The sequence below is a fragment of the Hemiscyllium ocellatum genome, chromosome 47, assembly GCF_020745735.1.
Source record: "Hemiscyllium ocellatum isolate sHemOce1 chromosome 47, sHemOce1.pat.X.cur, whole genome shotgun sequence".
NCBI lineage: Eukaryota > Metazoa > Chordata > Chondrichthyes > Orectolobiformes > Hemiscylliidae > Hemiscyllium > Hemiscyllium ocellatum.
Window position 1 is genome coordinate 16,840,755 of NC_083447.1, and position 24,596 is coordinate 16,865,350.

General features: G+C 39.7%; 1 protein-coding gene across 9 annotated transcripts in view; it reads left to right on the forward strand.

The window, feature by feature from the left end:
- The window catches only part of LOC132836584 (ryanodine receptor 1-like), a 402,705-nt gene that overhangs the window by 284,714 nt on the left and 93,395 nt on the right, over nucleotides 1–24,596 (forward strand). For all 9 annotated transcript variants that reach the window (XM_060855950.1, XM_060855954.1, XM_060855953.1 and 6 more), the window contains 4 exons: nucleotides 9,251–9,421; nucleotides 11,712–11,771; nucleotides 14,968–15,105; nucleotides 22,223–22,335. In XM_060855950.1, coding sequence (XP_060711933.1) covers nucleotides 9,251–9,421; nucleotides 11,712–11,771; nucleotides 14,968–15,105; nucleotides 22,223–22,335 — 482 coding nt within the window. The remainder of the gene's footprint in view (nucleotides 1–9,250; nucleotides 9,422–11,711; nucleotides 11,772–14,967; nucleotides 15,106–22,222; nucleotides 22,336–24,596) is intronic.

Consider the following 24,596-nt stretch of genomic DNA (forward strand, 5'->3'; position numbering starts at 1 on the left):
AGTCTGCTGGCATTGGGAAACCAAAAATTGTTATTCAGAAGCCACTGTCTAATTAAGCAATTTCAGACTGGTGACAGAATAGACTAAGTGTGACTGGCTATATAATGTTAGGCTTAGCTATTAAATTAAGATAGCCATCAGCCATTGGCAAGCAAGTTTAAAAACAGCACTACAAAGAACAGTTCTCAGCATCAATATTTTTACGTGACTGGAGGAGTTATTAAACCTGTAATGGTCTGCGAAAGCCACTGCAAGTGTTGATAAATGCTTTGGTTGTCAGCTCTAGCATGTTGCTTTCAATTGTTAGCAAAATTAGTTTTTGTTTTCAAAATGTGTTCACCTTATAAATGTCTGAGTTAGGAATTAATAACAAAAATCATTTTTCATAAATGTACAAGTAACAAAATATAAAGTGCCTAATTTAGTAATTAAGGATTGAGGAACTGAAGGAGTGCATCCAAAAACCCAAAGTTTCATTTTTAGTTAAAAATAAAAATACTGGAAATACTCAAAAGTGAGGCCACATCTGTGAAAAAGCAAAGAGTTAATGTTTCAGCTTAATTATCTTTCAATAGAGCATTTGAATTTACAGATATTTAAACAACATAAACTGTTTGGTGGCACGGTGGCTCTGTAGTTAGCACTGCTGTCTCTCAGCACCAGGGACCCGGGTTCAATTCCAGCCTCAGGCGACTGTCTGCGTGGAGTTTACATATTCTCCCCATATCTGTTTGGGTTTCCTCCAGGTTCTCCGGTTTCCTCCCACAAGCCAAAGATGTGCAGGCTAGGTGAATTGGCCATGCTAAATTGCCCATAGTATTCAGGGATGTGTAGGTTGGACGCATTAGTTGGGGTAAACATAGGGTGGGGGAATGGGTCTGGGTGGGTTACTCTTCGGAGGGCTGGTGCGGACTAGTTGAGCCGAAGGGCCCGTTTTCACACTGTGGGAATTCCAATTCTAATTTATTTCGATATATTTGCAGTGTTTGTTGATATCTTTACCAGCAGAACTTGAAATTTCTTTGGACTAAGTAACGTTTAGAGATTGCTGATTTTTTTCATGGGATGTGGGCTTCACTGGCTAGGCCAGCAATAATTGTCCATCCCTAATTGCCCAGGGGGAAGTCACATGTAGGCCAGACCAGGTGAGGATGCCACTTTCCTTCCGTAACAGATGTTAGTAAACTAGATGTTTTTTTCCAATGATTGGCATTGGTTTCATGTTCTTTATAGGACCTTTTAATTCCAGATTTTTAATTGAATCCAGAATCCCCAAGGAGACGGGATGATCTCATAGTAGTATCTCTGGAGTCTTAATTCAGAAACCCAGGTAGTGTTCTGGGACCCAGGTTTGAATCCTGCATGGCACGTGGTGGAATTTGAATTCAATAAAAAGCAGGAATTAAAAGTCTAATGATGACCGTAAATCCATTGTTGATTGTCAGAAAACCCCATTTGGTTCACTAATGTCCTTTCGGGAAGGAAACTGCCGTCCTTACCTGGCCTGACCTACATGTGAATCCAGACCCGCAGCAATATGGTTCCTCTGGGCAAGTAGGAATGGACAATAAATGCTGGTCTACCTAGTCATGCCCAGATCCCAAATAAATTTTAAAAAAGAGAATGACCTTATAAAACTCAGGGATCATGTCAGGTATAAGCTCCTGACAGGGAACTATTTTACGAGCCCAAGGACCAATCCCACAATCACATCACTGAATAAGCCAAGTAATATTTTAACCCAGCAAAATTGCATAAGCATCCAGTTTATGTTATGTAGGTCACTATCTAGTCAATGTCAAAAGAAGGCAGTTATAACTCTCACGTTATACAATGGGCATAAGTTACTCTGTGATGTACCAGCATTCAGCACTTTTCATTGAGCTTCAAATTTCTACTCCCATTTCTCTTTGTTTTACTCATCCACAAGATATGGGCTTTGCTGACTGCAACAGCATTTATCATCCATCCATCATTGCACTTGGGAAGGTGGTGTACAGCTGCCACCTTGAACCCATTTGATGGACGTACATTGACAATTCGGTTATGCAGGATGATCCAGGAATTTGACCCAGCAACACTGAATTAACGGTAATATACTTCCAAGTCAGGAAGGTGAGTGGCTCAGGTGGTGGTTCTTCATCAAAGCAATTCCAAGTGACTCCATTAGTTCATTGGCAGCTCTTTCTATGTGCATAAGAAAGTCGAGGTGCAGAGATGTTTTAAAATAAGCATGGCCCAATTATTTGTAAACCTGTTCCTACACTGATCAAGAAAGACCTTCTTTTTAACAACCAACTTTCCTCATTGTTAAACTAAAGAACCAGAGGCTATTTATATTGTTAAGCATCAATTTATAATCTTATTTATTACTATAAAATGCTGAACATTCCCTCATTTTCAGATATTTATTCCATTTATTTTCCTGATATCACCCTAAATATGAAATGAGGGTAACTTCTAACAGTAAAGAAAATACATTTGGATTATAAGTGAGACATCCAATTTGTGTTTGTTCATATTGTGCCACTGAACAAAGATTTCAACCCCACTGTTTGTTTTAATGATCTATAATATATTATATAACGATTCACTGCACTTCACCTAAAAACCAATAGGCCTGTGAATGCTATCTGTGCATATTGAACACACTGATCATGTTTTCAGGACATTTTCAAAAATTTGCCCCAAAAATTATTTTGAGACTTTAACTGCTTGTTGATAGTTCAGATTGCTACAGAATCATTGTCTGTCACTCGTTCACAGTGACTCTTGTAAGCAGATTTTGCCCCATATGTTACACAAGTATTTGCCTTCTGCAAAGTTGATATGTCACATTAAGTCTTGATTACATTGTACAGGTTGTGAACGCAGATCAGAGTGTTCTTTACAACCTAAGGTTCTTTGTATACATAGTATGAAGAATAAAAGCAGGAATGGTACATTGATTCTGCTTACAGCACTAAGGGGTGGAAGTTGCCCCTGTTCCCAGGAGTAGACATTTTCCATGTCTCATTTTCCTTAATAACCTGATTTTGATTAGATTAGATTCCCTACAGTGTGGAAACAGGCCCTTCGGCCCAACAAGTCCACACCAACCCTCCAAAGAGAAACCCACCCAGACCCATTCCCCTACATTCACCCCACAAAATTCTAAAGATTGATCATTGTTCTTTTTGCCACAGCAGCCTACTCAGTCTGAGTTACTGGTGAGGATGTTAGGGTTGTGGGACCAAATCAGGATTAGTCACAACCTAATTGACTAGTGGTGGAACAAACACAAAGACCTGAATGGCCTCTTCCTGTTCCTTGTTGGCCAGACATTTCACTCGTGAACATTTTGAAAATAATTTAACATCCACAGTAAGTGGATTAAGGTAGGGTGGGATATACAGTATTATAGAAGTCTCAAACCTGACCCTGACCCAATCATTTTTGTGTTTTAATGGGTTTGAGTCAAAGGGTAGCAGTCAACCCATGCCTGGGATGGGGAAGTTCACATAACTGTTGTAATGAGGCTAAGAGCCTCATGTTGTCAGCTTAATACTAACCAATTGGATTTACTATACCTTGGGAAATCCTAATTCATAAACTGTGTTCACTAGTCCTAGGTTCTTTGACAACAGGAAACATCCTTTCACTATCCATGATCTTATGTGGTTCAATAAGATCACTTGTCATTCCACTGAATATAGACCAAGCCTATTCAGCTCTTCTCCATAAACCAACCATTTACTTCCCTGAACGGCTTAAAATACAGTTTTATCCTTTCTTCCATCAGGAGACTAAACTGTATGCAGCATTCCAGACATGGCTTCACTATGGCCCTACATGAATGTGTCTATAATTCCCTACTTTTAAACACCATCCCCCTTGCAAAAATTGCATTCGTCCATTTACCTTCCTAATAATCTGCTTCACCTGCATATTAACATACTAAATTTTTGTGATTTGTTTATTCTTGATGCTAAAAGCCTTTTTTAGCATTCTGCCTGCAGTTACACGAGCAAGTGTGAACAGTGAAAGGATCATTAACTTTGAGTATGTTTTCCTTCCAATGGGCAGAATGGGTTTTGTACTTTGTGTGGAGTTTAATTTCACTCAAATTATGAAGAAGGCAGCACTTGGAGAAATTCAGCATCCATTTTACTCAGCACCTGCAGAATTCCTAAGCCACAAAATCAGTTGCAAGCTTCCCAGTACAACAGTGCACAATTATTTGTTCTTATTCCTGGCATTGTTCTCGTTTTCCTCAGTGAAGCTAACCATTTCTTGTTAGCTTGATCTGAATGCATCAGATTGGTTGGTATAGTGTCACAAACCCTCTTCTAAATATCTTAATCCAGACCTTGGCCCCAAAGCGCTTTTTTTCCTGTGAAAAGTATCTTTTAAACATGATTTTAAAAATTCCAAATATATTCAGACTTGGAGCGCATCTAGGCTCATTATAGTGTGTGTAGAAAATAGGTTAATGTTTTATTTCTCTAACTATAGAAATGATATAGTGAGAGTGAATTATTTCCTACAACACTAAAGAGACAGCATCTATGATAAAGCAGCTGTTTTGATTGGCACCCAATTCACTACTTTCAGTATTCACTTACTTTACCACTAATGTGCAATGGTAGCAGCCTGTACAATGTACAAGATACACTGTCAAAGTTTACTAGGACTCCTTCAACAGCGCCTTAATACTGTGATCTCAACCCCTTAAAGGACTAGGGCAACAGAAGCTTAGGAACACCACCTACAAGTTTTCCTTGAAGCCATGCACCATCTTGAGTTGGAACTATATCACTGTTCTTCGACTGCTACTGTGTCAAAATCCTGGAACTCTCTTTGTACCAGCACTGCGGTGTCCTACGCCCCAAGAATTGTATGAAGGAAGGTCACCGCCCTCTTCTGGACAATAAGGGATGCATGGTAAATGCTGGCCCAATTACTGACACCCGCATTCCCTGAATGAATATAACAATATAACAATACTGGCTTCAGGGTGTTATAATTTTGCTACTTGCCATTAATGACCTATCAAAAAGCAAAATTGGATAAACTACTGTCTAACACTTCATGTAAATCATGCCAGTTACACTGAAATGGCATTGTACAATTGTAGGATATAAACAAAGTAAAATAAATGGATGAATATTGTGAAAATACCAGATAGGAAATTTAATGCATGTTACTGCATTTCGAGGTCACTATTGTGTAGGATGTTTTGACTCCAAATTATGTTTATTTTTGAGAGAAAAATTAATTGCAAAAAAAAAGCTCAATGAAAAGTTGAAAAGGCCAAACTTTTAGTGCATTTAAATCTATGTAAGATCTAAATTAATTGAATATGTTGGCTTCTATTTTACATGCAATTACATTTAAACCATGTCATTAAATTTTACAAATTAGGGTTTACATCATGGCATGCTATATTGATATTCCTGACAGTGAATTTGCTTTCTGAATGCCATTCATCACAACAGTAAGCTGCAATAATGATGATCCGTGTAAAAAGGCACAAAAATATTGAGTTCGGAACCTATAATTAGCGTTCCAAGTAGGACAAAGTGTGTTTAGCTACAGAGAAAAAAAACAAGATCCCTAATAATTTTGTTAACACGCAATAACAAACTTGATATTCATAGATCACACAAAATGAGTGATAGAGATTTGAGAGCAATTTAAGCTTGACTTGTCTTTTATGTTATTGATTATCTGATTGTTTAATACCTTCTTTGAGTATGAGCTTTCTCTGAGTAAATACTGCAAATTCGTTGTATAAACCATAGCATTCTCAATTTGGGTTAAAACCAAAATGCAAAGCATTATATAAATAATGTTAAAGTATTTCCCAACTGAAGGGGCCAAGCCTGAACTGCTCATTGCACCTTAATGACGAATGCTTAAAAACTCGTGACGTTGGGAATTGCTGTATTGTTTAATTTCTGTTTCCAAACAAATTCATTAAATATTAGTGTCATAATTGTACATTTAATCATCTAAGGTGCTTCAGGAAAAGTGTAGAATCATTATATATACAATATTAAATACTGCAGTTGACTTCCAGTTTAGCTACCCTGTTAAGACTATATAAAGTTATGCCTTTTGCTGGGGTAAATGCTTTAGGTGTTGGAGAGCTTGACCTGACGTATACATAGTGATATTTGAAGAGTGCTACTTAGTTTATGTGGTTAAATATACTTTAAAAGAGTCAGCAATACTTTATCATTTAAATCTACAGTATAACACACAAAAGGTTTATGGATCACTAAACCAAACTTAATAAATTCATTAACATCAGTTTTTACATATATAATTATCAAGAAAAAGTGGACTAAGCAAACTTTAAATGAACGACATGTTTGAACCTTCAGTTCTCAGTTTGGCTGCATTATTTTCAATTGCAATTCCAAAGTACACAGGGTAAAATTGATCTGTGGCAGTTGCAACATAAGAGTTCTAATGAACCAGCAGTCTCTTTTTTTTTACTTCGAATACATGGCACAGAAAAGGGCCCTTTGGCTTGACCAATCCATAGCCGGTGAAGGTGGTGTTGAAGAGATAAGGATCTGAAGCAGGGTCTTAAAAATGATGCTGATTTCCTGTTTTGCACTGCCATTAGTCACTAATTCACCCCCATAGTTCATCAACAAACTATTTGGTATTCAAACCAAATAGCAACTTTAATCCTATCATTGTTCTTTACTAAATTTGATAGATTTGCAGACATATTCTTATTTAGCCAAAACTTCAATCTTAATAGCAACACTTTCAATAATGATATAATTGTTGCACAGTCAGTGTTTTATCCTAATTAGGCCAATGTTTGTGCATGGAAATATTTTTAATATTTTTTTAAAATGAAATATAAAGCCACAGTTTAGTTCTACCATAAAAGACAATGCTGAAATGCAAATCTGTTAGCATCTAAAAAGGGAAGTTGGGTAGCTGACCTCTTGTCCATTTTCTTTGTTTTCTGTTTTTCCTTCACATTTCCAGCATTTGTGTTTCCTTGCCATAATTACAGAGCATTTGGGGAGTTGTAACAGAGGGTAAGATATGTAACATTCTATTGGTACTGCAGTCCAACCACCCAGTATTTTAACTGGGCCTCAGAAGGGATCCCTTCATTCAGGCAGCATTATTCAGATCCCCCATTATTTTAATTCCACTGGAAAACCTGGTATCAATAGAATTGAGGGCTGGTTGTAGCTGAGCAAAGTTATCTGTGGTATATTTTAATTAGTTTATTTGCAGGGTAGAAAGTAGGTGAAGTGTTTCCACTAAGCTCAACAAGAAAAGCTTGAGGCTGGCCCCGGCCCTGGTATCTTCCCATTTTCTAGTTATAATGACCTTTCACTAACCTGGTCATTGCTACCAGGTCCAGGCAGACAGCTCTCTGAAAAATAGTAGCTAGGACCAGACACCTAAAGTTGTCAACATGCCCATACACATGTAGCACATTTTGCACCCTTTGTGCTGTATTATTCTCTAAGATAAAATCAGCCTAAATGACGTGAGAATTAAAAAGCAATAATGATGTGAACTAACACAGCCTGGGCTTGTACAGATCAATAAGGCCATTGGTTTGACTTCCCAGAGGAAGCCAGTTTTAAAAATAATACACAATGATACTTGGAAGTGACCGTACTGTTTGTACTGATCCTCCATCTTGATGTATGCAAGTTCAGTCCAGAATAGTCCATGTCATTCAGCAGTTTTATTGGTTTTCTCCTTCTGGATTTTATATATCAACCTCAGTCCTAACTCCACACACATTTGGGTAGCAAGGTGGGTTGGAAACATCTGCAGAAATTATGCTTCAGCTATTTGAATTATTTAAGGCCATAATCACTGAGACAGAGTTAATGAACCTGGCCTATGATTGGCTGACTGAATATATCTAGAAGTGAATTGAGACCAAGTGAGAACCTGCAGCACTACTCAGGGCAGAAGTGGATCACCTCTAGGAGACAACAGAAATAAATTTATTTTCTGGGACCAGGAGAAGCAGAACTCCTCCTAGCTGCACAAGGAGCTATCTTTATTAAAATAAGCTGGAAATAAGTACTGAGAGGTGACTGCTGACCAGTCGAAATTCGGTCAGGCCATAACTACAATTTGGCCTCTTGGTTGTAGCTAAGAGGATATATTACAGCGGTCCTGTGTTCAGGAATGGAAGGGTAAGGAATTCTTCCTTGTAGAGCTTGAAGGAGTTCAGCTTGTTATGGTCCCAGAAAGGAAATTTACCTCTTGTGGTCCCAGAAAGGAAATATACTACTTGTGGTCCATTCTGCAGCTGCTTCTCTTCTTACCTGAATTACAGAAAAGCTGCAGCAGGTTCCGCACTTACGTCTAATTTATTTCTAAATCTGTTCAGTTAGCCAATCTGGGCCCAGGTTTAATAATTATGTCTTGATGCTCATGGCCTTAAGCAGTTAAGAGTTGTTGCTCCAGTTAATTTCCACTGATCTCCACTGGAGATATGATCATCAAATGAGAACTGGTTCACGCTCAGCTATTGTACATCTATATATTGAGTAGGTCAAGAGGAAAACAACAGAGGAAAATGTTAGTCTCCTCTCCTGGACAAAGTTGCAGGTGTTTAAAGTCTATGTTATGCCAATAATCATGAGTGAATGCATGTACGGCATTGTGTGTATAAACAGGGTTTCAGATAGGAGACTGCAGCTGACTTTAGATTTATTTTGGAACCTACCATTTCTTTTCAGGTTTGTGAATAATCTAGTGATGAATTTATTTTTGTTAATTAACAGCTGACTGTATTTATGATTGGAATTCTTATCTTAGATATCTATTATATGGGCATTATTGTTATGATTGCAGTCACTGTGAAGGATATTTTCCAATCATTAAGGTAAAGATGTTACACCTAGATGAAAACATCACCAATAGCTGTGATTCCCAAAGCATTTTAATCCCAAATAAACCTATAAAATACATAGGATATTGTACCAGATATTGCACTTCAACTTCTGAGTATAATTGAAATTTAAGGATAACAACATTCATGAAAGGGTAACCAGCTTTGATGTAATGTCCTGTATATTTCATTTTGAGAGTGACACCTATTGGAGATGTTTCATAAGAATATATTTGTGTGCACAGGCAGTTCTTTTTGATAACATACTTTTGCACCTGCAACTTCGGATGTGCACCTAATCTGTTAGCCAACTAATGATGCTGCACATAATTTGAATATGATTTTGTAAACCATTTTCACTGTTAACTTCAGTCTGGAGGGTCTGACCAGGAAAGAACAAAAAAGCAGAAAAGAGGGGATCGTTACTCCGTTCAGACATCACTGATTGTAGCAACCCTTAAAAAAATGCTTCCTATTGGCTTGAACATGTGTTCACCTGCTGACCAAGAGTTGATTAACATAGCCAAAACAAGATATGCCTTGGTAAGTGCTAAACTCTCAGTATATCTTTATATCTATGGAATGCTTGATAATAATATTTCCATGTGTTTTTGTTTAGAAAGGAGTCATGAAATAGTTGGTGATATGGCAGAACCTACGTGTTGCTGTGAAAAGAATCAGCCTTCTGAAGCTTATCGGCATCCTTTTTTTGATGCCGTGTAAATTGTTGCCCCCTCTGAAATGTGGTATTCTAGCACCTGTTCTGATGAGTGCAAGACAAGATGATCTAACAGTGTGTCATTTGCTTTCAGCAAAGTAATAATCATAGGTCCATCATTTTCAATGGCCTGACTGTATAGTGAATCAATTCAACATCAGTAAACTACTAGATTAACAGTAAAATACAAGACACCAGATGTTAGTGCAATACTCTAAGATGGGCACACAGTAAAACAGAATTCTTGCTTTTAGTCATTGTGCCATAAACAAACAAATATATGTATTGAAACAGATATAATTAAATATGAGCTCTTAAGAAGTATTAGAAAAGTTTAAATTAAAACAATGTGGACTGAGTTATAAGTTTTTTTGTCTTTCTACTGATCGCTATTTATAGCAAGATCATAAATCAATTCCCTATATATGTCAAGCTTTTTCCTAAACAAGAGGATTCTTTAAGATGACGAGATAAAAATATTGAAGTATTTAAAATATCAAACTGTGTATGTGGATGTTAGGGGGAAAGAAATGGATCAGGCTCTGTTATGATACCTTCTGCAGTTGACTTACCACCATCCTTACCACCACTTAACACCAGTGGTGTTCCACAGGGCTCTGTCCTTGGGCCTCTACCGTTTGTAATTTTTATTAATGACTTGGATGAGGGGATTGAAGGATGCGTCAGCAAGTTTGCAGACAAAGGTTGGAGATGTCGTTGACAGTATAGAGGGCTGTTGTAGGCTGCAGCGGGACATTGACAGGATGCAGAGATGGGCTGAGAGGTGGCAGATGGAGTTCAACTTGGATAAATGCAGGGTGATGCATTTTGGAAAGTCAAATTTGAAAGCTGAGTACAGGATTAAGGATAGGATTATTGGCAGCGTGGAGGAACCGAGGGATCTTGGTGTGCAGGTACATAGATCCCTTAAAATGGCCACCCAAGTGGACAGGGTTGTTAAGAAAGCATATGGCGTTTTGGCTTTCATTAACAGGGGGATTGAGTTTAAGAGTCATGAAATCTTGTTGCAGCTCTATAAAACTTTGGTTAGACCACACTTGGAATACTGCGCACAGTTCTGGTTGCCCTATTATAGGAAAGATGTGGATGCTTTGGAGAGGGTTCAGAGAAGGTTTACCAGGATGCTACCTGGACTGGAGGGCTTGCCTTATGAAAAGAGGTTGGCTGAGTTTGGACTTTTTTCATTGGAGAAAAGGGGGAGGAGAGTGAACCTAATTGAGGTATACAGGATAATGAGAGGCAGAGATAGAGTCAATAGCCGGAGACTATTTCCCAGGGCAGAAATGACTAACATGAGGGGTCATAGTTTTAAGCTGGTTGGAGGAAAGTATAGAGGGGATGTCAGAGGCGGGTTCTTTACACAGAGAGTTGTGAGAGCATGGAATGCGTTGCCAGCAGCAGTTGTGGAAGCAAAGTCATTGGGGACAGTTAAGAGACTGCTGGACATGCATATGGTCACAGACATTTGAGAGTGCATACATGAGGATCAGTGGTCGGCACAACATCGTGGGCTGAAGGGCCTGTTCTGTGCTGTACTGTTCTATGTTCTATCCTGCGAGAATGGTTTCTAGGGGAAGGTACTAGCATTCACCCTGCGAACAACGTAGTAAACATCTTCAAAGGAGAGCAGTTTCGTTTTTTCACTGGAGACATTGAAAAGTTTATAGCATCATCTAACAGATACTGCAGTAATAGTGGTGGCAATACATCCACAGAAGTATCTTGTCCAACAAATTCATCAATAGCATGCATACTTACGGAGCCATATTTAAAACAGTCAAAGCTATGGTACTGCAAAGATGTGACATTGTCATTGGCCGATGTTCCCTGAGTGTGCAAGATTTGTGATTTTTTTTATATATGTTATAAAACAAATGCTAATGTGCTTAATACACATTGTGTACAACACTGAATTGTAAATTTAAAATGTCGAGAAGAATTGTAGATTTTAAAATCAGGATCAGATGAAAAACTGGTGAAATACAAGACACATTCAGCTTCTTGGAAAGAAGTCAGAAGTTTTCAGGCAAAAGTATTGTTTTTGTGCCTATCACCTACTGATCTATTCTGTCTACTTTCTTACAATCCTGACAGAAAGATACAGATGAAGAAGTAAGAGAGTTTCTTCAGGGTAATCTCCACTTGCAAGGAAAGGTACGAATATATAATCTCAAAATGAGAGAAATAATTATTCAACTTTATCATTAGCTTCAATTTATTTCATAATTTACTGTTTCACAACCTCCAAATAATTATAATAGCTGTAATGGTTACATCATCTCACTGAGAACAGATTTCTTGTAATTGTACTGGGGCCATTCAATAGACAATAGGTGCAGGAGTAGGCCATTCAGCCTTCGAGCCTGCACCGCCATTCAATATGATCATGGCTGATCATTCCTAATTAGTATCCTCTTCCTGCCTTATCTCCATAACCCTTGATTCCACTATCTTTGAGAGCTCTATCCAACTCTTTCTTAAATTCGGATGATCTGCGTCAAATTCATAGGAACATGCAGAGAAATATAGGGACAGGGTTAGGCCACTTGGCACTTCAGGCCTGCTGCACAATTTGTAAGAATGTTGCTGATCTGGTTGTGGTGTCAACTTGCCTGTCTGATCCCCACAACCCTTAACCCCTTTGTATATCAAAAATCTAACCAGTTCAGCCATGGCTAAACTCACCTAGCTACCACCGCTTTCCAGGGAACTGAATTCCACCAATTAACAATTTTCTGATAGAAAAAATATTCCCTTCATCGCTGTCATAAAATGGCTGTCTTATTCTTAATATTTGTCCTTCACACTCCCCCACAAGAAGAGAGATCCTCCTGGGTCCCACCCAATCAAGTCCCATCAGGATCTTGTCTGTTACAATAAGATCACCTTCTTGTAAACCCCAATGCGTATTGGCAGAATCTGTTCAACCTTTCTTTGCCACCAGATAAAAAGTGGCAAAATTGAGTGGAGAATTGTCTGCTCCAACAGAATGCATTCATTAAATTATGAGAGAGCACCTAATGATCTGGACCTAATAATTGGCCCCATCGTGTTAAAAACTAAAGGGAAAGAAAATGAAGCTATTGTTCTGTTCTCAAGAAGAGGAACTTATCCCTCTGTCAAAGCCATTTACAGGCAAAGATTTTGAAGTTAGACTTTGCAGAATTGGGGGCCACCGAACACGGGATAGGATAGAGAAGCAATAGTACAAAATGGACTGTGGTTGTGAAGATCAAATAAGTTGCACTGTAATATCCAGAAGATAGCATGGTAAACTTCGGAATAATTTTAGAGAATTGTAATTCCCTACAGCCAGACCCCCAATCTGACTCCAATCCACATACTTAGGATGCAGGATATCAACTAAACAGCTTTCAGAGGGGCAGGTTTCATTTAAATTCTCTAATTAGCCTGTGATCCTCTGAACTGACAGTCATTTTCTGATTAATCCTAACCTGCCAGGTCTTTTTCATATGGGAAATGAAGACCACTGGGTTCAGGCGATGTGAAAATCCACTTATAGGCTGGGTCCAATTTACCCACGTCACCTACCCTTGCCATTGGCATCACCACAGTTTCCAAGCTCTCTCTTTCCTCACACTCTCCCTCAGCATCGACTCTTCTAATCTCCCCACTTAGATGTGTGCACTGACCCCAAACCTCTTCTCCATCACCAGCGTCCCCCAGACTCCCACAACTTGCTGCACTATCTTCTCCAGCCTTCAGTGTCCCCCCAGTTCCCTAAAGAAATCCAACTTCAAAATCTTGGCCTGCAAATGGCTTTGACAGAGGAAAGTTTACTCTCGTCACTACATGGTGCTTGGTACCGAAAGCCAACCTACCTAGCATTAAAGCACAGAGTCAGAAGTGAATCCATTCTTCTTGAGTTTCCTACCCTCAAGACCATAGGCTCCCACCCCTACCCAATGCTGGACTTTGAGCTGAGGTATCAAAGGTGTGAATAAACATTTCAGCTACAGGTGGTGGCTGGTGATATTCTGCAGGTATTTCAGCTGTAGAGCTGGAAATGGGCAGATTTGATGTGGCTGCCACTGAGCCCCTATTGACACCTGTGTTAGTCTATAAGGTGGTTCATGTAAAAGTGGATATGGAAAATGCTTGGTTGAGATACCTTGCTTTAAACTCAGTAATACAAAGCAAGCAATCATTTAGGAAATACTGAAATGAGAATTAGATTGTTAATCAAAAACTTATTTTTGGTTATTTTGATTATATGCTTATCAATATGTTTGCATTAGTTTCACTTATCCACTGTTAACTCTGTGCAGTATTATAACTGTTACTATCATAACAGAGGCATTTTTGAAAGGAATATGTAGATTATCATATGGACAAGGAATATTCCTTTACAGAAAAAGAAAAATACATGCATTTATATGGTGCCTTTCAGGACCACCAATGTCCCAAAATGATGTACAGCCAATGGAGTATTTAATATTTGAAGTGCAGTCACCATTGTATTTTCGGAAATGTGATAGCTAGTTTTTACTCAACAAGCACCTACAAACAGGTATATGATGATGAAGAGACAATCTGTTTCTGTAAGATTGACAGAGGGATAATTAAAGAGTACAGCTCTTGCTGAGTGCTGCCCTGGAATGTCCGTATGAATTCTGCACTCAAGACCTGTAATAAGAATTGAACTTGTAACCTTCCGATTCAGAGATCAGCATGTTATCAGCTGAACGACACCTGACAATGCTGTATTGGATCATGCTTTGCAAGAATGTTTTGAGCTTCAGTCATTACTATTTGAGGTGCCCAATTTGAAAGCAGAAGGAATCACAAAACCACAAGGTGAATTTTCACCCCATCTCTGGGACCAGGAGCTGGGATGTTAGGTCAGAAAGCTGTTTCTTGGGAAGGAGTAGGGAAGCTAACTAAAGGCTTTCACATTATAAGCTGTTAACTGGCATGGAGACAGGTTTCATGCACAGTTAAGGACAGCAGGCAAGCAGGCTGTCGAAGCTGGATGGCCAACCAGAGACCTTCTATCTTCAGAGAAGCACCAAGCGAGAGCACATGGTATATATCAGAGAGAGTACCTAAACAGGAAGGTGGCTTTTCTAAAGATATCTATTTAAAAGTAATGAAAAAGCAGCCCCGCCACCGGTGTCAGATAGTTGTGGGATGCAGGGTCTCCCCAGAGTGGGTTTTAGCTGTATTCCCACCCAGTAAAGTAGAGAGGGCCTTGTTGGTTTGCCAGCAGCCCAGCCATCCCTACTTATCATTGTTACTTGCAGTGGACAGTAAGCGGACCTCATACTGGACCAAACTGTAAAATATTGCACCGAGTTAATAACATTCATTTTATGAATGTGTTTTGTAGTGTGAAAATTCTTCAGCTATGCGATGGCAGATGGCATTGTACAAGGACATGGCTGGCAAGGCTGAAGATAGCAATAACCCTGACAAGATTGTGAAGAGAGTGCAGGAAGTCTCTGCAGTCCTGTTTCACTTGGAGCAGGTACAAACAATTGTGATTTATATACAAATATGCTTTCTATTGGCAAATAAATACCAGAATATATTGCTCATCTTAAGTTACTCATTTCAAGGGCAATTAATGAGGCCATTTCAGAGGGCTGGAGGCAGGTGGAGAGGTGTGGTGTTGTGTGTGTTTGTGTCCACCCTGTTACTGCGAGCCACAAGCATTTCAGTGAGATTTACACATTGATAAATCAACTTACTTAGCCACGTGTTGACACACCTTCTAAAATATGTCCTAAAGCCGGTATCCCATCAGCAACTCACCCTTTATTTAAACATGAATAGTCCTTAACTTTAGTACAATCTCATCCAGAATCATCCCTCAGCATGGCAGTATCTCTGACACTTCACTTATTATCTGCCAGCCAGGGTTCCCTGATTGGGCTGTTAATCCGGTCCAATCAGGGAGCCCGTATTCTATGATGTCCAGCTAGCTGACCTCATTACAGTCACTACACCTAACTTGGTCACCAAGTCCTGGAGTTTCTATTCCAGGGGGACATTACACTGCACCAAAAGGTTCTTTGGGGTATTAATGGACCAGATCAGTTTTCACAATAATAAATGACAGTTGACGTGGTTATCATTACTGAAACTACCTTTATATTCTATATTCATTTGATTGTTAATTGTCATGGTGGGATAGCCTACTATCTTCCCTTCAGGTTTTTTTGAATAACTGCAATTCATTGAATAAATTAAGTAAAAACAGAAATATCACCCCTGGGGTTACATGTAATAAAAGAACAGCAAGAATCATAATTTGTGTAATTTTACATGTATTATTAAGCTCAGCATATTTCAGCAATCCAAATGTGAGACCTTAAAATGACCAAATACAGGTTTGGATTATAGTCCACTGAGTTCCCATCCAGGGTCTAGTTGCTTTAGGGAGGTACTAGGGTATCCTCAGTTGAGACCCATAATCTCTGATCTACACCATCATCATAACCTCTGACCTTCCCAATGTCCCAGTCCCTCTACCAGCCTGTTTCCTTTGTGGAATTGAGTAAATGTCAGGACTTTGTCTAAAAAAAAACAAGATGCTGCCTAGAGTGTGAGGTCCACCCAAAGGCAGACTTTCTTCCACTTACAGTAAGGTTTTCTAGCATGATTACATTCTTCTCAGTTCATTACGTACTGATGCAAATAAAGCATCAAATTTAATGGATGGAAGTTTTGCCCCCATTGGGGCCTTCCAGAGTCCAGCATCCAGGTGCCATTTTTAAAAGCACTTCACACTCTGCAAGTCAAGAGAATCACTCAACCTTTGCTCATTACCCCTATCCATCCCAGAGACCACACAAAACGTGGTGCCACACTTCACTGATGTCTCCATAGAGAATTTTTGAAGGCTGTCCAGGAGAGAAGGCAAGTTGTCTTACTAAAATTTGTCAACAGGAGGCCTCACCAATGGATGAACCCAACCTGGATGGTGCTGTCTGTGAGGCCAGCACACATGGATGACCCAAAAGGAACTGGCTCCAGTGCTGTAAGAAGTTGAATAATCTGCTGCACTCTGCCAAGGTCCACAGTTCTGCCTTGTTGTATGCTTCTATCAGTGTGAGTTGAGTGCCATGTACGAACAATGTATCACTACAATGCGCTTCTTGTAAAACAGTGGTACTGCCTCAAACACAGCATTCACACTTCAAACATAAAAGGAGCTACAACTCTTAGTTCATGCATCATCAGCTCACTGACCTTTCTTCAGAACTAGGAGAATGTCCTTTAAATGAGTGTAGATACCCAATGATGCCTGCAGCATATGCTAGCTCCTTTTGCTCTCCTGCAAGTTCAGTTGCCTTTTCTTTGAAGGAGGTCAGAAGCCTTAGATCAGCATTATAACAAGGACAAGAGGTTATTGAAGCTAATGGATCAAATTAACTTACAAATTAATGTCAAAAACGTCTCTTAACATTTTAGAGGTACAAAGCAGTTAGCTCATTTCTGATTGTCCACATAGGATCTCAGAAGTTACAGTGCAGAAGGAGTCATTTTGTCTGCACCAGCTCTCTGAACAAGAATTATGATTCAGTGCCATTGGCCTGCTTTTGCCCCATAACCCTGAATATTATTTCTGTTTAAATGGTCATCTTCTGCCCTCTTCAGTGTCTGAGTTGAACCTGCCTCCATCACCATTCCAGAAGTGTCCCAGTCATATAAATTCTTTCATGCAGAAAGTTGTTTGTCGTATCACATTGCTTCTTTTCAAATTACCTTATATCTGTAGCCTTCTCATTCTAATCCTTTTACAAGCAGCTTTTCCCCGTGTACTCCATCTACACCTCTTGTCATTGAAAATGTCTATCAAATCTCTTCTTAGCCTTCTCTCCTCTGAGGGAAACTTCACCTTCTCTGATCCTTCCTCATAGCTGATGTTTCTTAGCCCTGAAACCATTTTCATAAATCTTTTTTTTTCTACAATCTCTGATATGTTCACATTCTTTCCAAAGTATAGCATCCAGAATTATGCACAATACTCCAGCTGAGGTCGAACTAGTATCTTATACAAATTTAACATAACCTCCTTGCCGGAGTATGCTCTGTCCTTATTATTAGTTCTAGGAAACTATGTGCTTTATTAACAGATTGTTCTACCTTCCTGGCACCTACACACATATGCATTCAGGTCTCTGTGCTCTTACACATCCTTTAGGCTGGCATCATTTATTTTATACTGCCTCTCAGAGTTCTTTCTATCAAAAATATCATCACATTTATGCACATTGAACTTCATTGGACACCTGTCTGCCTCTCAAACTTTGTCAAATTCTTTTAGCAGTTCTACACAGTCCTCCTCTCAGTTTAAGTTGCTTCCTAATATTGTATCATCTCATGACTATGTATCAGGAAACGTTTCTATAATCCATATTGCTACTGCCTCATTTATTTCATGAGCAGTAATTTTTCTCTTAAGTCTGTTGTATGATATTGCATGAAATACTTTTTCGAAGTCTATGTACTCCATCCCAACAGCATCTCCCTCAACAACTTTCTGTTACCTCTTCAAAAGAGTTCCCAAATTAGTTACTGTGATTTTCCCTTAAGAAATTCATGCTGGCTAGACCTAATTAACCAATGTTTTTCCATATGACCCATATTTCTATCCCACATAATTGCCACAGAAGCTAAACTGTAGTTGCTGGGCTGGGCTTATTCTTACAGTCTTTTTCAGAAGTCATACTTGCAATTCTCCAGTCCTCTGTCACTGTCCCAGTGAGAATATTGAAGAAACCAGAGCAGTTCTGAGACAAGACAAGACAGGCCCAAAAAAGACCTGAGAGTGGCTAGATTTCGGGAGGAATCCAGGAAGCCTCGGGATGATTGAAAGATAATTGCCAGTGTCTTCGCATTTTACACTTGCTCCCTTCAAATTCCTTGGATTCATCCCATCCAGTCTCATGCCTTATGAATTTTAGGTGCCAACAGCTTTTCTCATACCATCGCCTTATCAATTTTAAACCCTTCTGGTGACTAACTTTTCTCCTTTGTCACCATGACCTGGGAACCATCTGCCTCGTAGGTAAAGACAGATGCTGATTATTTATTTAACACCTCAGCCACATACAATTCAAAGTAACTCCTCCTCAAATCTAGCCACTGTCAGAATCTTTTAGGCCTTTCTGCCTCATCTCCATACTGCTCTGACCTGTTCAATTACCTCGTCATCAGCATTGATTTCTTCAGTGTACACTGAGCTCCCTTTCTTTCCAGTCAAAGAAAGCATGTGGCTGGTCAGCTTTCTCCTCTTCTAAGTTTGCCCTCCACCTTTCATTGTGCATGACACTGCACACAGTCCGCACCTTGGCATTTGAGGTCCATGGTGAACTGAACAAACTATTGCTTTTTTGTAAACACCATCAGTCAATCCCAAATGCACTTGGAGCTCCTAATTAGGTGATGCCACATATGTCCTTAGTTGAGATTTGAAAGAGGGGGGGTTCAATGCTGCTGTGATCTTTAGCACCACAGACAGAGCACTGCCCCCCCCGCAAGTAAACAGTTGTGGATCTGACTGCAAGAGGTGGCAGATATAGGTAATAGCTCCCTGATTCACATGAAGAGTCTCATTAACTTGATTGAGGTTTTGAAGAAATAACAAAGGGAATTGATGAGGGTAGAGCAGTGGACGTGGTCTACATAGACTTCAGAAAGGCATTTCACAAGGTTCCACATGGATTAGCAAGATTAGGTCACATGGACTACAGGGAAAACTAGTAATTTGGAATTAGAATTGGCTCAAAGGTAGAAGACAGACAGTGGTGCTGGAGGGTTGCTTTTTAGACTGGAGGCCTGTGACCAGTGGTGTGCCACAAGGATCGGTGCTGGGTCCACTGTTTTTCATCATTTATATAAATGATTTGGATGTGAACTTAGGAGATGTAGTTCATAAGTTTGCAGATGATAGCAAGATTTGGAAGTATATTGGGTGGCAAAGAAGGTTATCACAGAGTACAACAGGACCTTGATCAGATGGTAAAAACAAGGACTGCCGATGCTGGAAACCAGACTGTGGATTAGAGTGGTGCTGGAAAAGCACAGCAGTTCAAGCAACAACCGAGGAGCAGTAAAATCGACGTTTCAGGCAAAAGCCCTTCATCAGGAATAGAGGCTGAGTGCCTGCAGGGTGGAGACATAAATGAGAGGAGGGTGAGGGTGTGGAGAAAGTAGCATAGAGTGCAGTAGGTGAATGGGGGTGGGGATGGAGGTGATAGGTCAGGGAGGAGGGTGGGGGAAGGTAGCAAAGAGTACACTGGGTGAATGGGTGTGGGGATGAAGGTGATAGGTCAGAGAGGAGGGTGGAGTGGATAGGTGGAAAAGGAGCTAGGCAGGTAGGACAAGTCCAGACAAGTCATGGGGACAGTGCTGAGCTGGAAGTTTGGAACTAGGTGAGGTGGGGGAAGGGGAAATGAGGATACTGGTGAAATCCACATTGATGCCTTGGGGTTGAAGTATTCCGAGGCAGAAGATGAGGCGTTCTTCCTCCAGGCGTCGGGTGGTGAGGGAGCGGCGGTGAAGGAGGCCCAGGACTTCCATGTCCTCGGCTGAGTAGGAGGGGGAGTTGAAATGTTGGGCCACAGGGTGGTGGGGTTGATTGGTGTGGGTGTCCCAGAGATGTCCCTAAAGCGCTCTGCTAGGGGGCATCCAGTCTCCCCAATGTAGAGGAGACCGCATCGTGAGCAACGGATACAATAAATGATATTAGTGGATGTGCAGGTAAAACTCTGATGATGTGGAAGGCTCCTTTGGGGCCTTGGATGGAGGTGAGGGAGGAGGTGTGGGCGCAGGTTTTGCAATTTCTGCGGTGGCAGGGGAAGGTGCCAGGACAGGAGGGTGGGTTGTAGGGGGGGCGTGGACCTGACCAGGTAGTCACGGAGGGAACGGTCTTTTCAGAAGGCAGAAAGGGGTGGGGAGGGAAATATATCTTTCTCCCCACCCCCACCCTCCTCTCATTTATCTCTCCACCCTGCAGGCAGTCTGCCTCTATTCCTGATGAAGGGCTTTTGCCCGAAACATTGATTTTCCTGCTCCTCAGATTCTGCCTGAGCTGCTGTGCTTTTCCAGCACCACTCTAATCTTGATCAGTTGCGCCTTTGGGCTGAGAAGTGACAGATGGAATTTAATTTAGATAAATGTGATTTTGAAAAGGCAAATCAGGGCAGAACCTAACTACTGAATGGTAAAGTCCTGGGGAATGTTGCTGAACAAAGAGACCTTGGGTTGCAGGTTCATAGTTCCTTGGGAGGTCATGTTGCGGCTGTACAGGAAATTGATTTGGCCATATTTGGAATACTGCATGCAATAGTAAGAAATGTGGGAATTTTGTATGAGAAGTCGAGTGAGGTCTTTCTCAATGTCATAAGCAATGAATTATATTTTCCAATAGAGTTTGCAGGGTAAGATTTTCACCAGTGACTGATGAGAGGTGTATTAATGGGGATTGTTGCTCATTATCACCCTAACTACTAACTAGTCTCATCACACACTGGATAGAAACCAGATGCTGAGAATTACCAGCATAAAGATTAGAGTGACTTCATCTCACTGCTTGTTCCATCTTGAACACCCAGCAACAGTGTCTCAAAGAGCAGTCCAGACGATGGCAGCTCGCACCTCACATCCATGGATAGTAGCATCTGGTGTGCAAGCCTCACTGTACCATCGTCAGTGCCATCATAGCACAGCTCGTCTACTTACGGTACACCTCTGCACCACCGCAAAAACTCTCAACGTTTTAGAAGTATTTAAGAGTGCAACTATGATGCCTGGGGCATATGAGGCTGAGGACCAAGTGCTGGAAAGTGGAGTTAGGATAGTTAAGTGCTTGTTTTGTTTGATGCAAAACCATTGGACTGAAGGGCCTTTTCCTGTACAGTTGAACTCTGACTCTGTCACATATCATTCTTTATGACTCCAGAGAGCGCAGACCCAGTTTACACAGCCTATCTTCAAAGGACAATCCTCACATCCCAGGAGCAATCTAGTGAACTTTCACTGCACTTTTCCTTAAATATGGTGATCAGAACCATAGAGTGTTCCAAGTGCAATCTTACATAAAGCCCTGTAAAACTGAAGGACAATATTCTTAATTCTGTTTTTAGTTTTGGTGGTCAAGTGGTACAACTTGTCTAACTTACTTAGATTTTGTGAAGGGAGTGGCTAATTCATGAAGGTAGAAGTAAGGGCTTGTTGAACTGAATTGGCTAAAAATTTAGCTTGTTGTATCTTTTCATATAATATAAATTACCTTCTGCCATTCCAGGATGTTACAGCATTGCATTTACCTTCCAGTAATGAAAGTGATATCACCACCAAGTCTTTTCTTAGTCTAAAAGCTCCTTCAGCAATTCAATCTCTCTAGAATCCTGAGCATAAAAGTAAGAATAGTAAGATAGAACTTCAATATCATATTGCCATCTAATTAAATGAAATATTATGTATGGGTTTCAAATGTAGCCCATTAAGTCACGCTAGTTCTACATCTAACGTGGTAGAAACTGCATTAAAAGGCTACCACATTCAGCAAGCACATATGTATTTTACATAATCTGTCATTTGACCAAATATTGGAATTTTTTTATGTTGTTTAGACCGAACATCCTTTCAAGTCCAAGAAGATGGTTTGGTACAAGCTGTTGTCTAAGCAGCGCAGAAGAGCTGTGGTAGCATGTTTCAGAATGACTCCACTGTATAACTTACCAAGGTAAGCTGTCATGCAAGGCAGTACAGAATCAGAAAAAAACAGTACTTTCCCCTCCAGAAATCATGCCACACCGTTTTAAATTGCTGGTATTAGACTTTCTTTTACTCATTGACGACGTAGGTGTGCTAAATCTAGCCAAATATTTTGTGGGGTTTTTTCCATCTTCCAAGCAGGTGATGTTTAATGTGTTCCTAGTATAATGTGTTCCTAGTAACAGCAAATTACGTTCTAGAGCTGATAAATATTAATAATCTATTTGGTGTTGGCACACTTGCAATATAACTGAGTTGGGCAGAAACTGATACCAAAATATAACAGATTTGTAAAATTATAATGCTCTCCTCCCAATGATTTAACCTTACATATTTTTCCAAAATTCATTTTAGCAGTTGAATAAACCTTGATAAGCTAACGTTTCTTTTAACAATTTTTAATTTGTGTGAACATTGCATTTCTAAGTAAAACTTGTATTGTGAATAGCTTTTTATCAATATTATGTGAGATGAGTGCCTTTTACTGAATTATAATTGTTCATTTAAAAAAAAACCCCAAAGAACTGTGGATGTCAGAAATTAGAGACAAAAACAAATTGCTGGAAAAGCTCAGTTCTAAAGAAGGGTCACTTGAGCCGAAATGATATTTCTACTTTCTCTCCATTGATGTGGCAAGATCTGCTGAGCTTTTCCAGAAATTTTGTTTCTTGTTTATTCTTATTCATACCTGCTATTACTGCAGATCATAATATAAGCACAGCATCAAAATCATATTCTTTATGATGACTGAAGTATTTGGTATAAAATACTTCTAGGTGGTCTGAAATAATTCAGAGCTAACTCATACTTGTTTGACAACTTCATGCTGTGTTATTAGGATGTTTGGGCTTCAAGTGACTATCAGGTGTTAGAGAAAATGTGGATGTGCAGAACAACTGCCCCAGTACAAAAGTATACTGACTATCCTGAAATATGCACCTCTACTCATTAGAACGTAAGTGGTAACATTTATAGTGTGTCATTTGTGACTCTAGAACAACCGAAAGAGGAAGTAAACATAGGAAGTAGGAGCAGGAATAGACTATTTGGCCAATTGAATCTGCTCCACCATTCAAGTAGATCATGACCAATCTTCTTTTTCAATGCTATCATCCTGCACTCTCCCCATATCCCTTAATGTCTTTAATATCTAGAAAACTATTAATCCCTTTCTTGGATATACACAATGGCCGAGCCTTCACTGCCCCCTAGAGCAGAGATGTCAAAATGTAATTTAATTATTGAAACTTCTCTCAGCTGTGTGGTAAGATTTGAATTTGAATTTGAATTCCCACAATTTTAGACTGTCTCTCCCTGAATGCTTCAGCTTGATGAGAGGTGGCAGAAAGAAGTTTCACCTTCTCCCATTAAGAACTCCCTTTCCTCTTTGTAAACTGCTCTTCTCTGGCTAGCTGTACACCTTTGCCACAGCAGGGGAGTGGAATTTCAATCCCTTTGAATTTATTACATGATCAATAATCGCTATGTTTGCAGTTGCAGCTGATCTGTATGCCACTTTAAATTACATTTAACTTTTCTTTTTGTTTTTAAGTTCTTATGCAGGTTAAATGAACCATATCAAAGACATTGGAATAAAAAAGATTTCTGTGATTGTCAGAGGCTAACTAAAAGATATTTACGAGAAACAGCCTTTCAAAAAGTGCATACGTTTTGCCAAGTGAAACCTGTTGCTAGCTGATTTAACAAACAAAAAATGCTCTAAGTATAATCAAAAGCAGAAACTTAAGAGTAGCTTGAATATGTTGGCATAAAAGACAAAAAAGCAAAACAAAACCAAAATTAAAGGCATCTAGCACTGTTAGGAGATATACAGCGTTATATGTTTAATCTCCTTTAGTTTTGTTTGTGGATGAACTGTCTAGCATTTTAATTCAGTAGCTTGGAGAAAGTGCAACGATTGTTTTTGTGTGTGTAACATTCAAGATTGTTTCCTACCAACTCCTCAGCAACTGGCCAGTCTGCTATAAGAGAAACTGAAAATGTAATGTTAGGAATGTTACATTTCAGATGTGCGTTCACAGAATACACATTAAAATGGAGGATTGCTCCCTGCGGCTGAATAAAGGGGCCCAAAGTGTATCCAATATTGGATCTCTAATTCATTTTTGATGTGCTGGGAAGTTGTAATCAGCAGGAGTCCATTTCCAGGTCACAATTTTGTAGTGGTCTATATACTTGATCATGAAGAAGTGGAGGTTTCTGGTTAAC